At 36.9% G+C, this 17942-nt stretch overlaps 1 protein-coding gene across 1 annotated transcript in view; it reads right to left on the bottom strand.

Moving 5' to 3' along the window:
- The window catches only part of DGKI (diacylglycerol kinase, iota), a 325776-nt gene that overhangs the window by 141315 nt on the left and 166519 nt on the right, over window positions 1–17942 (bottom strand). Inside the window, exons 17-20 of the mRNA XM_014530144.1 lie at window positions 15186–15264; window positions 6052–6107; window positions 5076–5138; window positions 914–987 (exon numbers count right to left, since the gene is read on the bottom strand). Coding sequence (XP_014385630.1) covers window positions 914–987; window positions 5076–5138; window positions 6052–6107; window positions 15186–15264 — 272 coding nt within the window. The remainder of the gene's footprint in view (window positions 1–913; window positions 988–5075; window positions 5139–6051; window positions 6108–15185; window positions 15265–17942) is intronic.

Raw genomic sequence — 17942 nt, 5'->3', positions numbered from 1 at the left:
AGGAGCAAAATGAAAGAGAGAGATGTACAGAAAAGAGGGGAAAAAAGAAAGTTAATGTTTCCTGAGATTCTAGGTCTTCTGTTTAAACAACTAAGATGAAAATACTTCTGGAATAGAATTGTAAGTAACTATACCAAGCACTACCAAAATAATCAAGGGACTATAATGTCATTTTCTAACCACAGATTTATATACAATTCTTGTTTTAATTAAATTCAGTCTAAATAGAATTTATTTGCAGAGTTTGTGTCTGAGTTGTCTTGTTTGCAAATAACAAAGGGTCACAGATCCATCCCTCCCAACATCTTGGCTTGGGAGCCTAGAATCTAATGTTATGCCACTGAGATATGTGCTTATTTTGAGAGTAGTTCATCTCAAACACCCCTTTCTCCTGAGGTATATAATAACACCAAAGTGAGTTGACATCCTGGCTAGAAAATCCTACTCCAATTGATCCTATTTTTTCAAAGCAATCATCTGGCAATGATTTTGAATGAATTCCATCCTGAAATCAGGCTGGATGGTTTTCTAACAGCTTTCAGGAAATGGAGGACAGGAATGTGTTCAAGTCTATCATTCTGGGGGGGTGAGGGATCAGTAAATTGACAATTAAATTAAATGTTCCAATCCAGAGGGGTGCCTGGGGTTCTCAAGAATGGATAAGTATAGACCACGAATGCCATATCATGCAAAAAAAAATTTTTCCCCCGAAGAAACAAAAAGCACTTACCACAGAGAATACTAAACAAACCAAGTAGGAAGAACAAAATGATCAAACCTAGAAAATTTTAGTAAGCCACTGAGAAAACCGATTTTCATTGTTTGTACCTGGAAATTTTCTATAATGACAACAGATAACCTCAAGTCAAATAGAGTTCACGTCAAACCAAGGAAACAGATGAACAGAGCTTACCTGGGTATATTTAAAAATACTATACACTGGAACTTCAGTTCCTGAATCTTTGGGGTGAGATCTGTTCCATCACACTGAAACAATCAAAGCAGAAAAAGCAAGGGTTTTTAAGTAGTCACAAGTCTAAAAAAATGACCAGAGAAAACTGGGTTGACGACAGTACATATCATGATCTTCCCGTTGCCCAATCTCTGCTTAAGTCAATGCCCATTACCATGACTGAAAATGAATTCTGCTCAGAGCTTTACCAGACACAAGAACTACCATCATTCTTAACCTTAGATGATTATTAGATATTCAATCTTGTAGTATCAGCATTAAAAGATCTAGAAATGCTTAAAAGACTAAAGAGAATGATGCTCAAGTTGAGGCAGTAGGGACCTTCCCCACAGTCTTCCGATTCAAACAATAGTCATGAATGTGATTTCTTTTGTTTGTTTTTTTGTGATTAAATTTTATTTTGAAAATGTTAAACACAATACTTTGAAAACTGTTTGGAAGACAAGCTTTTCACAATGTATCTATTATAAATTAACTTTATCTCCATTTGTGATTAGCTCTTGTAAAGTTAATCTCTTACAGACTTTGGTCTTCTGAGATCACCTGCTTTACTGGAGTTTGGACTTGACCCTGGGTCTCAACGGCCTCAGGCTGGCATGGTCTCAAACCTTTTTGTGTGGCTTCCCTCATCTTTAGGATTTTCCTCAGGAATATCCTCTGACTTTCAAAGAAAAGGCTTTCATTCCCCTTTCTCATTTACCCCGGGTGACAAAAGTCAAAAGAGGACAACTAGTCACAGCTATAGACTTCCCAATGGCAAAGGTATAAGCCTGCTTTTATATTTGCTCTCTTTACACCCTCATCACAAAATTTCCCCATCATTTTCTCCAGTGAGGAAAGCAGTAAAACATGACAAACTTTGGGCAAACTTTTAAAGATTTCTTTAGGAGGAGTTGCTAGTGGTCAAGGGTGTCTCTCTCTTTTCCCAGCTGATCTTAATACAGCTTAATTTTCCTAAGCATTCACAAAAGTTGTTTCCAGGAAATCTCACAGTTCTAAATAAAGTATTTAAAATGCTATTTAGATAGGAATCATTCTAGACATTGATTGAAGGTGTTTTTACAATATTCCCTGATACTAAGCAAACATGAAGTCTCCCAATTTATTTAAGGACTTGAAATGAGTTGATAGATGACTACACCAATGAAAAAAAAGTAGGCATCTTAGACTATCAACATTGAGTGTTGTAAGCAGCTTAAAGTAAAAAAACAATAGAATGTGATACATTAATAGCATGCAAAGTAGTATTGTTGCATTCAAAAAAATGCCTGTAACTAATGTTATTTTTAAAAGAACAAGTTATATGACGATTGGGCACCTTATGATGTATCATGCTTTACACAGCTTCCTTAGATTTTATTGCATTTAAATTTACAACTCCTTAGAATAGCAGTTTTCAACTTTTCCCTTACTTCACATACAAAGGAAAATACTTACCTGTAAAATATGTCCTTGTGTATAAGCTTACATATTGATGTCAACACAATAAGAAGAAAACAGCAGTAGGGCAAATGAAGCCATATGCAGATTTGTGTTACTGTCCTCTGCGTTTCTGGTGTAGTATTTATACATACATTTTACATTTATGTAAGAGATCATTATCTATTGCCTCAGAAACACTGACTTTACCCTTGGCACAGGTAAGATGCTCTATTGTGATATGTACATCTAATTGTGCTCGCTTACTTTCCATCCTTGCTATCTCACACTCAAGAGAGCATACAGTAACCTCATTGGAGAAATATCCTCTGCATCACAGCACGATTATCAATAACTTTAAAGACATGTGTTGCTATGCCTGTTTTAAGTGAAGAAAGTAAACTTTTCTGGAAGGTTCGATGATTCCCCCACAGTCATATACCTCACACAAAGACACCTAGGACTGAATCCCAAATGTCCAGACTTAGTTTCTGTATTTTTCTCCTCATAAAAAAGGATATGATTACCCTGGCCGGTGTGCAAGGGGTTAGAGCATTGGCTCATGCACCAAAGGATTGCAAGTTTTATTCCTCATCAAGGGCATGTATCTGGGTTGCGGGTTCACTCCTCACCCTGGGTCAGGGAGCATGCAGGAGGCAACCAATCAATTTGTCTCAGATGTTTCTCTCTCTTTCTGTCTCTCCCCCTCCCTGCCTTCCACACTCCCTGTAAAACATGCATGTCAAACTCAAAGGCTAACATGGACCAAATAAACAAGGCATGTGGTCCACAGGCTTCGAGTTTGGAAAAACAATGGAAAAAATATCCTCAGGTGAGGATTAAAAAAAAATGGAAAAAATATCCTCAGGTGAGGATTAAAAAAAAAAAGATATGATCACATCAACCAATTCACCTGAAATATTACATGTACCGACTGATATTAAATCTTCCTTATTTGGCTGCCATGTTGACTTCTCTTCAAGATTCTTTTAATCCCTGCTAGACAGCCATTCATGTATCAGATATTTATCATCAAGAAGACTGGCAGGCATGGGAGCAAAAGTCTCTAGTGGTTAGGAAGTATACCAAGTTTAATTTCAATGCAGCTCACATGAACAGTGGATGTCATTCAAGATGGCCACTGCTCACCGCTCATTGGCTCTCTAGGGAGATGCTGTTGATGTTCCTCTCAATGTGAGAAATAATGGAAAGAACAGCTAAGTTCATTTGGGGCTGGCATGTAGGCAGCTGAAGAAATTGGGGAAGTTTAAAGTAAGGATCAAAATAAAGAAGACCCTTAGAGTTCGATGGACCATGTGTCTTTCTTGTGTCTACCTTTAAGAAGGCAATGTTTTTGTTTCCAAGAGTTGCTAACTACTAAAACATACCTGCTTTTCATTTTTACTGCATGAGAACTGAGACGTGATGCCAAGGGTTCTAGCACTAGTGGTAAAGGCCTCTGTCTCTGGTCTCAACTGATTTCAGGGATTCATGTCTCATATGTTTTACTGGGGATTACAAAATTTACAAATTTGCATCTTCTTATGCTCCTGTGTGTTCCTCTATATACCAATTAGCTTAAGCGCATACATCTTTATCTATTTTCATGGATATCTTTCATTCTGCCCCCTCTTGTTACATATTCTATTCTTAATCTTACCAGGATATATTCAAGCATTGTTAGATTCCCATTCCTTCTTTCCCATTTATATATGTTTCTCTCTCTTTTTTTTTTTTGGCCTTCACTTACACGATTATGTGCAGCACATTCATTCCTTCTTTTAACGTGATTACCACGAGAAAACATTTTCTGTATTTCTTAATAACTAAGTATATGCTGTTTTAAAACATATCTCCTAGAGAAAAGAGAACTACCCCTTACTCTCGCCTCCAAGCAGTGTGTGTCAAAACCTGGGATAGTGACTCAGGAAGAAACAGCACCAAGAAAAGAATCCATTCAGAGATGAAAAACTATGACCAGGGTCCTAGCTGGGTGGCTCAGCTGGTTGGAATATTACCCCACACACCAAAAGGTTGCAGGTTCAATTCCTGGTCAGGGCACATACCTAGGTTGCAAGTTTGATCCCTAGGGTTGGTACATATGGGAGGCAATGAATCTCTCTCTCTCTCTCTCTCTCTCTCTCTCTCTCACACACACACACAATAAAACCATTTCCTCAGGTGAGGATTAAAAAGAGAACTATGGCCAGGTTAGAGAGTGAGCAAAGCACTTTTCTAAAATGCAAAGTTCTGGGACAATCTTGGAATAAAGACATTTGTTTATTGAGCATCCCTTACTACTTGGAGACCCAGCTCAGCATCATTTCTTTACTGAAGATTTCTCTTGATCCCACCATGGTTAGCCTTCATTCTCCCTCTGTGCCACCACCCTATCACATCCACAGTTGAATGACATTTATTATATTGTTCTCCATGACTGAACTGTGTGTTTATTCAGGAGTGAGACCAGTCATCTTACTTATTTTCATCCCCAGCAATAAAGACAGTGCCCAGCACATAGTTAAAGGTTCATAAACATTGGCTGAATGAGTGACACTAAATGATCTCTGTGGTTCTGTGCAGAGCATTGATTAATCTAAGTATAAGCTGGTATTTGGGGTTCATTTTTTGTGGCATACATATTCATATTCAAATGAGATGAGTCAACACATTCAGTACTTACAACAACTTTAACGTGTTTGGATAGATCTCTAGAGCTTCTCTGTAGGAAATCAGAAAATGCTGCCTATACCACAAGGAAATAAAGACAAAAAGCTTAATTACACGGTTATGCCAAATCCCTGCTTCTGTATTATATAGTTTCTAATGATGCTAAATAAGCCAAAATATAATTTGATGAATCCAAAATAAAGCAGTGCAGTGGCTGTCAAGTTGAAATCTTTTTGTTTTCAAACTATAACTTATAAGAAAATGTAAGATCACAGTAGGAGAGTGAAAAATTAGATAATTCCGACAGTCAGTTTAAAAACTTATTTTGACCCCTGACTTTGACTTCTCCATTGACATCCCTGAGAATGTCTTGCTTCCTCACTCTGATATTTCCATTCCCTCTACCCAGTGGTATAAATTTAAACCACAATTTTTTCTAATATAAATATTTTGGAGGTATTTTTTTTCTTTCCAGCCATTCACCCCCAGGTATGTCCTTCCACAGGAGGAGAAAGAAAAAGACGCTGCCCCTTTAATCTCATATACACTTCCATAAAATATTTCCGTGCTCTGCCAATTTCTCATCCAAACACTCATGCATATGGACCCCGGTGAACACTGCATTCTTACCCAAGACTTCCCATACACGTTTCAGTCTACCTAATTTCCCATTCTCTAGGTTGGCTCTGATGTTTGTTTCTCACATTACTCATTGGCTATCATCCCCTCAGAACAACATGGAGTCTCAGAGCTTTTCAGTTCAACGATGATGGGCACCAGCTCTCTCTTTGCCAACTAACCTAAGACAGACATCCTTACTTTTCTTCTTAAACCAACGTATTAAACATGAACCATACATAGCCCTACATGAAAACATCTGAAATGTACTAGTATATGCCATCATTTTAGTACAGTTAGCATCAATATGACCAATAGTGAATTAGCGCTAAATGATATGTAATAATTTATAAAATAAAATATATACTTACCCCTGCATAGAACATTTTATTTCGAAAACGACTGTTGAATTTCTCTGGATTTGCCTCTGTGAAAGGAAAGGGGTGGTTTTGTTCTGGAGACCTTACTGAAGGTAGTGACTTAGACTGGCATCCCTACTTCCTCCCCTCACAGATCCAACAGACCCACCAGCTTCATTATCATCTTCCCCTTAGTTACAGGCAGAGGTCATCGTTGTCCAGTGAAACAAAATGTAGCCACAGATTAACAGCATCAGCATCAACTGGGAGATTGTTAAAAATGCAAATTATTGGGATCTATCCCATACCTGTGGAATTAGAATGCCTGGGGTGTGGGGTTTAGGACTCTGTGGTGTAGCAAGCTCTCAGGTGATTCCCATGCACAGTGAAGGTGGAAACACTCTGGGCTCTATTCAGAATAGAGCATGGGCAGGGATACAGGAATGGGGTGTTGGGGGAGCGAGGAGGAGAGGGAGGGGGATTATTTGTTTTGACCTCCATAGGTCATGGCTTTCATAAACTATGGATTCCGCTTCCAAATGTAATTAAATATGGGCAATTCAGACAAAAATTAATGGAGAATTTGCTTTCAGATTTTGCAAAAACTACCATCTGCACTCTTATTTGCGACAGGCCTTGAAAAATAACTTGAATTAGTGGATACACACACACACACACACACACACACACACACACATCACTGGCTGAATGGACACAGGCCATATGACAGCAGAGGTTCTGGCTGAAAAATGGTTTAATTTTAAGTTTGCTCCTATATGTTATATATGTTGAGGGAAGAAAAAGATTAAACAAGAATCTGTGTCAGAGAATTTTCATATGAATTCAAGGAATTTATAAAATATCTAAATGGGATATTATTTTCTTACATTCCTCACTGCCGACTTTTGCTGTCTGCTATTTTACTCAGCATGCTCATTAATCCCTTCTCAGGGTTAGGACTCCTCCAAGTCATTTTTCATTAGACTGGCTGACTAGCTAAAACTCCAAGTCCTAACCCTATTTTTGAAGGGCAAATCCCAAAAGTTGTTGTCTAGGTGAAGAAAAGTAGCAGAGTTCACTCACTAAGACTGGGTTGAATAAAAGCTACAAAATCTCAGGAAATAATTCTGGACAATTAATTATTAGATTATTTTTATGATGTGACAAATATTAGCATAAGACATAGAAACTGAGTTGAGGTTTGCAAACATCAAAAATGTGGTATTTTTATAGATTGGTTTTTGATAGTTATATTCATCTATTTACAATTCCTGTATTTCAAACCTCTCCTTAACCATTCACTCTCTTCTACCAAATTAAGTACTATAGCCCTAGAAACAAAATAATAGAAAAGGTATAAGGTTAACTTATAGGATATAGTAAACCAAAACAAGGTAAAAATGATGCTAAGTGCTCTACCGCCTTGATCCCCATTGCTGGCCACAGAGTTGACCATTTCTATGGTCTGGACCTTCTTCAGGATGAAATTGACTGCTGAATGGCATGTTGTTTTTAACCTTATTGACCCAGATTTGGCTGGGTACCATGTTCAGTTGCATTAACTCTTGCTCTATGGAATCAGAGGCAAAATGAGAATTTTCATTGCCATGCAATTTATTGTAGGTACATAGGTCCTAATTTTAAACAAAATCAGATCCAGCTATTGAGCAAGTTATAATGAGAAATGGAAAATGACACCCACAGTCCTGGCAATGAAGTTTTTCAGGGAAATGATGTCCAACGCTATTAAATGAATCATATACCAACTATTAACATTTACTTTTTTACTAATGTATGGTTTGGAAAATATCCACATCTTCATGAGGTTTTCCTATGAGTCTTGAAGAACTGAAAACACTTTTTTCCTTTAAAAAAAAGTGTGTTTTTTTTCTCTCAAGAGATTGAAAATGTTCTATAACAGCGGTCGCCAACCTTTCAGACCTCACAGACCACCAGTGGCCCGCGGATCACCGGTTGGCAACCGCTATTCTGTAAGACCCAAAAAGACTAGAATTAAGAAGTAAACCGAGTTTTTGGTGATTTTACTCACACAGTTGATTAAAACAGTCACCTCAGGTCTAATTTAACTGGATAAAAGCTGATTATATATATATGTAATTATAAAAACTAGAGGCCTATCAGGACACTAGCATTTAGAGAGGTGTCAGAAAGACACATAAAAGGACACATATAGTATGATTCCATTGATATGAAATGTCCAGAAGAGGCAAATTTATAGACACAAAAAGCAGATTAATGGTTGCCAGTGGGTAAAGGAAGGGAGAAATGGAGAGGTACTGCTCAGTGGGGACAGGGTTTCTTTTTGGGGTGATGAAAATGATCTGGAATTATATAATAGTGATGGTTATACAACATTGTGATTATACTAAAAACCCTGAACTATATACTATAAATTGGTTATAATGGTGAATTTTATGTTCTGCGAATTTTTACTTCAATAAAAAATATTAATCTGAATACAAAAAATAAAGATATAAAATAAAGAGGTAGGGGAGTTGGCCTTGGGGGTAGGAAATGTGAGAGGTATATTCTATTATTCTCTCTGCTCCATCCCATACATTATATTGACTCCCAGGCTGAGCCTGCTTTGGCAATTGGACTCTCTTCCCACTTTTACATCTACCCTACTCCAAGCACAAATCAGACTGAGATGCAAGGTTGGCTGCAGCTAAGGGAGATGTTTGCTAGTGTAAGAGATGTGCCAGTCCCTACAGAAGTCAGGCCAGACAAGAGCCAACAAACAACAATACTCCATCATTCTGGCTATTAAAGGGAAGGGGTGGAGTGGCTGAATATGTGCCTGTGTATGCATAGAACTGATGTGACTTTGAGGAGGACCAAGGAATGTGAGCCCCACTATATCAAGGAAAGGGGGCATACAGAATTGGGAAAGAGCCAGCAAGAAAGTTTAAGAGCTCTTGCTCCTTAAGGAAGTTGTGTCTGTTAATTGGTATGAAGTCAACCATGAAAGGCCACTCTCAAGAAAGGCAATGATCCTCAAAGACCCCAATAGTGGAAGTACCCATGGTTTATGGCTGCAGTTCTTAAATTTCATCCTCCTCTTCCACAAGAGGGTGTGAGATAGTGAGATCCAAACACACTGTGTATTTCTATGCCATTAACCTATTTACAATCTGATTGGATACCAATATTAATTGTATTAGTTTCCTGCACATTTGATAGCTTAAAATATTCATTGATTTTCTTACAACTCTCTAGGTTCTCTCCTGAGTCCTCTGCTTAGGGTCTTACAAGGCCAAAATCAAGTTGTCAGCCTACAGAGTTCTTATTGAGCAGCTCTGGGAAGGATTCACTTCCAAGCTCATTCAGGTTATGGACAAAATCTATTTCCTTGCAGCTGCAGTAATTCTTTTTCCTCACTGGCTGTTGGCTAGGGTACATTCTCAACTTCCAGAGGCCTCTTGCATTCCTCAGCTTATGATAACCTCTCCATTGTCAAAGCCAGCAAGGGCACATCAAATCCCTCTCACACTTTGAATCTGACTTCTTCTCCCAGATCACTCTGACTTCCCGTTCCACCTTCCACCTTTGCATTTAAAGGCTCATGTTATTGCATTGGTCCCACTCAGATAATCCAGAACTATCTTCCTATCTTAAGGTCAGCTAATTATTAACCTTTATAATATCTACAAAATCACCAACAAGCAGGAACCAAATGGCAAAAGTCATGGTGGTCAAAATACCTACCATCATGCACCCTATAGCCCCCATGATCCACATCCTTCATGTATGAAAAATACATTCACTTCCTTCAAGGTCTCCAAAGGTTTCATCCCATTATATTATCAACTCAAAATCCAAAAATCTCATCTAAATCTCATTAGCTCCAACTTCCCAAATCCCATCATCTAAATCATCAAAATGACTTGGCTCTGGATGTAATTCATTTATAATGATGATGAGGCTCTGGGTACACTCCATTCCATTGATTTAACATATTAATTTCATCCTTATGCACAACACAATGATATGCGTGCCATCAGAATGGGATCCTAAACCCTATTTCTGCTTGTAATTGGTCCTGCATATTAGGGAAATGTTCATAAACATGAGTCCAACACTATGTTTATAAAAATCAATAAGCAATTTGAACCCTTTATAACTCACACATCTTTTATACTCTCTTCATCAAATACTTATCCAATTTTAAGACTTCGGTTAGAGATACATAAATGACTCCAAAATTTATGCCTATAATAACATTGGCATCTTCAATTTAAATTGTGTATTTTTTTTAATCTTTTTTTTCAACATTATTTCCCATTCAGGGCATTTTTTTTAACAGCATTATCTTCATTTTTCTAACACCATCACAAAAATCTTTCATTATGTAATAACTGGTCATGTAACCTATCTCTATCACAAGCTCATTATCCCTCTGTACTTTTTCTTTCCTGTCTGAAATGCCCTCACCTATTTATTTCTTGTCAACATCACACTCCTCCTTTCTCTTCCTTTATCTATCCTCTCTGGAAATTTTCCTCAGGCACCTTTCCCCTGACAACAGTCGCACTGAACTCCAGTGTTATTTACTGCCCATACAACTAATCGTGCCCTTACTATATATGCCTTTCTAGTGTTATCTTTTGTATGTGGGTCTATCCCTCCAATTAAAATCCCATTCCTGTAACACTTATTGAGACAGTCACTGGACTAGGCACAGGGACCACTGTGCTGTACACCTGAAACTAATAAAAAATACTATTGAATGTAAACTGTAATTGAAAAAAAAAAGAAAAAATGGGTTAAATTATTTGATTAGAATACTGATTTATTTGTTATAGGGAATACATGCATACATGTAATAAATTCATAACTATGTGTTCTGATGGAAACATACTATAATTCAGATAAATTAAGCAAAAGATGATTTAAGAGTTTATTATATTTAAAAATAAACTATATTCTTTCATAGCTGAAAAACAAAGAAAGGAAGGAAGGAAGGAAGGAAGGAAGGAAGGGGAAGAAGACATTGTCTTATGCCCTCGTGGAATTTAGAGTGGAGGAGACAGGTCTGAAAATGAAAACTAAAATGTCATTTTGTATGTGCTATAAAAATATGTCTGTATGAGATGAAGTGACCGTTACACATAAAGGAAATGATCAGAAAAGTGTTCCAGAAGCAGGTATACTTGAATCTTGAATGATGAGTAGGTACCACGCAGAGGTTCAGGATGGAAAAGAAGGTTACATACAGAGACTCTCACACAGTGTGAGTTTCTCAAGGGCAAACTATACTTGAGCCTTCAAGTCTAGACAAAAGCTGGAAAGTGAGTCCTTTGCAGTGACCATAACAATGAAATTCAGCAAGCCATTGCAAACAAGACATTTTTAAAAGAAATCTGCCAGTTCTCTCCATGAATCATGAAACATTCATAATCTTTTGAAACATGCAGATCTTCATGTCTCTATATATTCAGTGGAAATAGTAACTCCTAAATCAAATTTAAATACTGCCTCCTCTGGAGTCATAATTGTATGTCCTTGACCTTATAGCATAAGGCTTGACTCCTCTGAATAATAATTTCAATGAAGCAGAAAAATTTAAGCATCCAATCTCAGACTGAAAGTTTGGTGTTGTTTAATATCTTTCATGTCCAAAGCAAATGACAATCTAGTTCATACAGCTGGCAGGGTGAGATCTGACTTTGCCGCCTGATGCCCATAATCATTGTTAACATCCCTATACATTATATGTGGAAATATTTTCCATGTATGTCCTCAAGCACTGTCATAATGCAATAATGATCGAAGTACTGGACAAGACTCCCACTGAAAATTTAATGACCAACCCTACTATATCTCCAAATTCTATTCAAATGATTAAACTTTCCCAGGCAGCAACAATTCAACCATGCACAGTGGTTGAGAAGAATAAGAAAGCATCTGTTTTCCAATCAAATGAAGCATACCATCTTTCTGATCCAGCAGTTCTCAACCTGTGGGTCGAGACCCCTTTGGCAGTCAAACGACCCTTTCACAGGGGTCGCCTAAGACCATCCTGCATATCAGATATTTACATTACGATTCATAACAATAGCAACATTACAGTTATGAAGTAGCAACGAAAATAATTTTATGGTTGGGTCACAACATGAGGAACTGTATTTAAAGGTTGAGAACCACTGTTCTGATCAAATTATTCAAATATTTCCACTCTTTATGTAAAGTAAATCAAAGTGTTAAGACTATATTAATTCCTTGTTTGATTTTCTACTGATAATTCTAAATGCATTTATTTATACAATAATTCCACCAATAAACTTTCTCAAAATAAATGTCACTTTATTTGTCCCTTCTAAAAGAAATATAATATAGGTAGCAATGCTAAAATCTGCATCTGTCCCATATTGATTTGAAGGGCTATTTTACATCTATGCCAAAAAATTGTTTGCATTTACATTTTTTTAAAATTCTAACATAGTGAGATTTGTATCTATTTTCTATTTCATGTAGGCTGGTTGGCATGACTCCCAACTTAAAGTACTATATTATTTTTTACTGACACCTAATAGGTTATTCTATCCAAGCTCATTTTTACAATGGTTCTCATGAGGTTTTCAGTCACATTCCAAGTATTTTATACAAACAAGTTTTATCATGAAGTCTCAAACTGTGAGTGGTTGTGTTTGAGAACAGTTTGAAGTCTCAACTATGAGTTTTGTTTGGCTTGAGAACAGCCACTCATTACCAAGAAAAATAAGTGAATTCACCCTTATTGAAAATGTGGCCTCGCTATCCTTTTCCTTCTGCAGCCAAGCTTGAGATGTCTTGACTATCCTGGAAAGTATATGGCGAAAATCCAAACCAACAAAAAACAATTTTAAAAGAAGAATATTAGTGTGACTAATTATACTTTTTATAGTAAATAATGATTTTATTTAATGCAAAAAAATGAATAGATTAACAGATACTAAGAAGCTCACATCCCTGGTCTAAGCATATCAACCAAATCCGGTTGCAATATTTTGTGGACATTTATTTTGTACCAGCTGTGTATCATCTTCATGAATATTGTAGCTATTACTCTTGGGTGACATTAATTCTCCCTTATCAGCTTGCAGTGGCTGGTTTTCCTCAAGGGCTCTGGCTTACCTGCAGGGCAAATGTTTCATATCACATGAAAGCACTTAAACTAAGCCTCGGAGATAAACTATTCAAAAAGCAATGCTTGGTATCTTTTAACCAATACATTTAAAACTATGTATCTATACATATACACCGCAATTTGCATATTCCTCTCTAAAATGAAATAGTCCCATAGCTTAAAATAAAATAAAATAAAATAAAAAGTCACTTTCCTGCAAGAATTCTCTTCTAAGCTTGGTCCTTCTACCTTGATGCCCCATCTCATTCTGAAGCACAGAAGTGTCATCATAGCATAAGGAAATGTATCAAGAGAACTTCCAGATTAATTAGGCCAAATATTAGTTTCCCTTGAATGAGCTCATTTTCGGGCACTTACTCACTTAGGCCTCTTTTCATGCCAGAATGTCTATTTTGGGAGATTCATGTATTAATGAATTGTATTACTTTATAAGTATTGCTAAGAAATTAAGTATTTTATTAGGAAGCCCAGATTCAGGGTCTCCTGAAGAAAATGAGGAGGAAATATGGGGTAAGAAATGGTCAAAGGGATCTCTATTTAGTTCCCCAAATTAAATCCTGTGCCAAATAAAAGCAATAGTGATTAAAGAGGGGCTGTAGTTTGGTCGTTCTCTCTGATTAGCCTTGTACTATTATGCTTCTGATTTGGGTATTTGCTATCTGTGGTTCTGTCATCAACCAACCTTTCTAGCTGTGATTTTCTGGCTAATCAGAGAGAACAACCATCCTACAGCCCCTCTTTAATCACTATTGCTTTTATTTGGCACAGCATTTGATCCTTGAAGCCTCATGAATCCAGGAAGAAAAAGTTTACCAAAACTGTTGAATTCATGAAGAAAAGTATAGGTTGGGACTTCACTATTAGTTTGAATTCTAACAGCCTTCATCCTATTGCTGCACTATTGACCTTTAGTGCATAAGAGAGTGATCAGAATTTTCCCTACGTTATTACTGGAACAGGAACATTTAAAATTCTAGCTTTTAGTTCCCTGTTTTTCAAATTCTATGAGTTAAAACCCACATATGCTCTTGCAGAATCTGGAAAAAAGGTCAAAATAATCCCTCATTTGTGACTTTTATCTTGCAAATTTCTTACTCCCCTACAGCTTAGCAGTATTTTGGTTATATATTAACATATTGACAAGGGACTAGGAATAGTTATAGTTATGGATACAGGCATAGACAGAGATGTGTACTATAGTTATATTAATAAGAGAGCTTCAGAGAGAAAAAGAGAGATTAATAGAAACTGAGAGGATTAAAGCTTCAAAGCATAAGCAAAAATCCTCAACTTTCTCAGTTCTAAAGACATAGGGAAGTTCTGATGAAATGTTTAACCACATCATTATTTCTCTTTCAAAAATCGTTTTGCTCCCCCAACCCTTGACTCCATCTCTATTGGTACTTAAATGACCACTCTGCCTTATTCACTCCCCTATCTCATCTGGTGAGGATTTGCAGCACCTTCCCAACCTAATCCAATCACCATCACACCCTTTTCTTTCAACCCAAACCACCCACAGGCCCCTATTGTCCTAAAATGTCTAATGTCTCTTTTGTACACACAGGCAGGGCTTCTTTGTTTTGTTACCAGGTTTCAATGGCTCTGGGTTATTAAATGTTGCACCATAACAACTGGTAGCTTGAGAAGCTGTGAGTATCCCAATGACTTTAGTGAGAGAAACTTTATTATTTCTCAGTAGTTCACTAACAAAGTTTCTAGTCAACTTAGAGTAGCAATCCCAAGCACACCTCTGGTCTCCTCTCTGACCATCTTCGAAACCCTAACTAACATGGTCTCAGGGTCCTATTTGTATTAAGTTCCTACCTTGTCTAGCTCCCAGGGTCATCAGGGAGGTCAAAACAAAAACAAACAAAAAAACAACAACACGGAAGCACACTGTCGACACGTAAGTGATATGCAAACAAAAGGGAACATGCAAAACACCTGCTGGAAACTTCCTCCCTGGGAGATGGAAATGGAACGCTGTCCTCACCTCGGGATTCATGGAACTCCAGTGTGACGTGGGCATCAAATCCAAGGCTGAAGTAATTATTGAAAACATTCAGAGGAAGCTGCAACGATGAACAAGGTAGAGGTGGAGTCGTGTGCAACCATGCAGAAAGGAAAATAAAGTTCAAGCCGGACACCTGTCTCTGGGGCTATCTCTGGACTAGAGATCAGTCACAACTCCGGGTAGAGGTGTTTACATGGAAGGAATGGGGATGTTTAAATTAATTCATTAGTCAAAGCTCAAATCAGATAATACTCCCAATTATTTTAAATTTATAGGAAAGAAGGGATACCGATACAAATTAATAAATGAGAACCATTCCTAGGGATGTTGTAATAAGATACTCTTATCATGCAGAAGGGTGCATATTTGCAATAGTTATGAACAATGATTCACTGTTCAAACTTAGGAAGTAAATTGTAAGGATCATGTCTAAACCTACTTAACCTGTGGCTACACTTTTTTCAAGAATTATGTTCAGCATATTAATATTGCATCTTAAAATGAATAATGTTTAATTTGTTTGCCCTTTGCCTACTTTTAAAAAAATATTTTTGACAAAAGTCATATAAGCAATAAGGCAGTTGGAGACATTCAGCTATTCTCAATCTAGCGAAAAAAAGAAAAAACAGATATGTGCATATACATTTATTGATCAGTATTGCTCAGATTCCTAGTTTACCAAATCTGGTATGTTTTATATTAAATATATTGGGATAACATTGGTTAATAACATTAGGTAAATTTCAGGTTACACTCTATTGTGTGCTCACCACCCAAAGTCCAGTCTCCTTCCATCACCATATATTTGACCCCTTGCCCCTCTCCAAACCTGTATCTTTAATATGACTGTGAAATATGTGAACACAGACATATAGGTGCATACCCAACCTTAGCTTTCCTTCCCAGAATCCTCTGGGTCACTGGCTGTTACTGCTGCAAGCTGAGTAAAACAGAGAACCACACAAACTAAAATCCTGAATTAAAACTGCAAAATTAATGTGTTTTAGGCTGCAGGCAATATTAGAACAATTAGAAAAGCATTGGAAAATGTTAGAAGGGAAATAGTGATTCTTTCACTTTACCTTCTATAGCTCAGAGTGGAAGATAAACATTAAAGTAAACAGATAGGTAATTTTACCTCAGTTTAGATAATATTTCCAGATCATGATCAGAGAGAAATGCACTAGAAATACATGTTTAACCCTCAAATTTCCAAAAGTAAGTTTATTACAGTGTTTCATGTCCCCCTTGATTTTCTATTTGATGAGAGTGAGAACCTTGTCCCAATAAGAGAAAAATGAAATAAACCTTGTGCCAAGAATAGAAAATGAAATGAGAATGAGAGAGATATATTAATACGGAAAGAAAGAAAATGGGTTGCCTGGGTCTCTAATATAAATAAAGAATGAACCCCTCATAGCAGGCCCCGAGCCAGAGCTTATAATGATTCAGAGGTCAAAACAGCCCCTAGAAATGGTTATAACTAACTGGAGAACAGGGAGAGAAACTAAACACACAGAACAATGCCAAAATCATGTCTCATTTTCCTGGCTTCACATTTGAGAATGTCCAGTTCCTGTACTTAAACAAAATACCATCCTTATAATGACAGCAAGGGTTGGTGATCCTGCCAAGAACACAGATATGTTCGTCTCTACCATTTATGTTTTCTTGGCTACAAGTCTAACCCATGTCTTAACATTCACTGATAACTCAGGGGAACATCTGGCCACCATCCGATAAATAATATCCCAATTTAGTCTGTTATTAAATTCTTATCCGTATTTTCCAGGAAAAAATTACCCCAATTTCCTACATGTCTCTTCAAAAAAATCCATTTTCATAGCCTTTTAATTATCTGGATTAATGTTTCCTGGCTGCACCAAGAAGTCTTTCCATTACTTGAGCTGTTGGGAAGAGATTTAAATATAGACTCCTATTGAGGGCCTAACCATTCTAAGTTTAGTGGGGAAAGGGCCTTAACATTTCCATATGGTACATTTCTTTTTACTTTGGCTCTTTTCTACCCAATTTCTGTATTCTAATACAGTAGAAAGACGTATCATATTCCAAGACAATAAGTGCTATTTAAACAACATTGTGACATGATGAACTCAATAACAACTGAGCAATCGTGATATCTACCAAAAACCTTATAATTTCTAAATCATGGTTTAGGTGGAAAAAAAAAATAAAGACCAAGGCAAAACATGCTTTAATGAATTAAGTGGATGTTGGTTTGGTCTAAAATGCTCTCTGGTTCAATCTGTTTTAAGGCTGAAACTTCCATGAAATCTTGGTCTCAATCAATGGCATAATCCAATATAGCAGTAATGCTGGTTAAAGTACAAATACCTCGGCCTTAACCCTGCATTTAGTTAATGAAACTCTCTGGGACTGGGCTATTACGGAAAGTATATCTGTATTTTAATCTGTATTTTTAACAAGCACACCTGCAGAATCTTATGCATACAAAAGTTTGAAAACACTATCATAGAAAAGAAGTAGGACGTAATAAGGAGGAAGTGGCTACTTGGCGACCTACCAAATTTATCTGAAACTGAGGCCAGAACTTAGAACCAAATCTTCTACTGAAGCTCAATAAAAAGCTCAATCACTGAAGGAAAAGCACTAAATCAAAGCATTTATGTAGGCATCTTCAAGTCCCATGCAAGTAATGAAATCGGCTTAGTTAATACTACCTAAACATTTGGAACATTTGATATCAAGCCAGAA

The sequence above is a fragment of the Myotis brandtii genome, unplaced genomic scaffold (assembly GCF_000412655.1).
Source record: "Myotis brandtii unplaced genomic scaffold, ASM41265v1 scaffold724, whole genome shotgun sequence".
Lineage (NCBI taxonomy): Eukaryota > Metazoa > Chordata > Mammalia > Chiroptera > Vespertilionidae > Myotis > Myotis brandtii.
The sequence above is the reverse complement of the archived record's forward strand: the minus strand, read 5'-3'. Positions and strand labels throughout refer to the sequence as shown.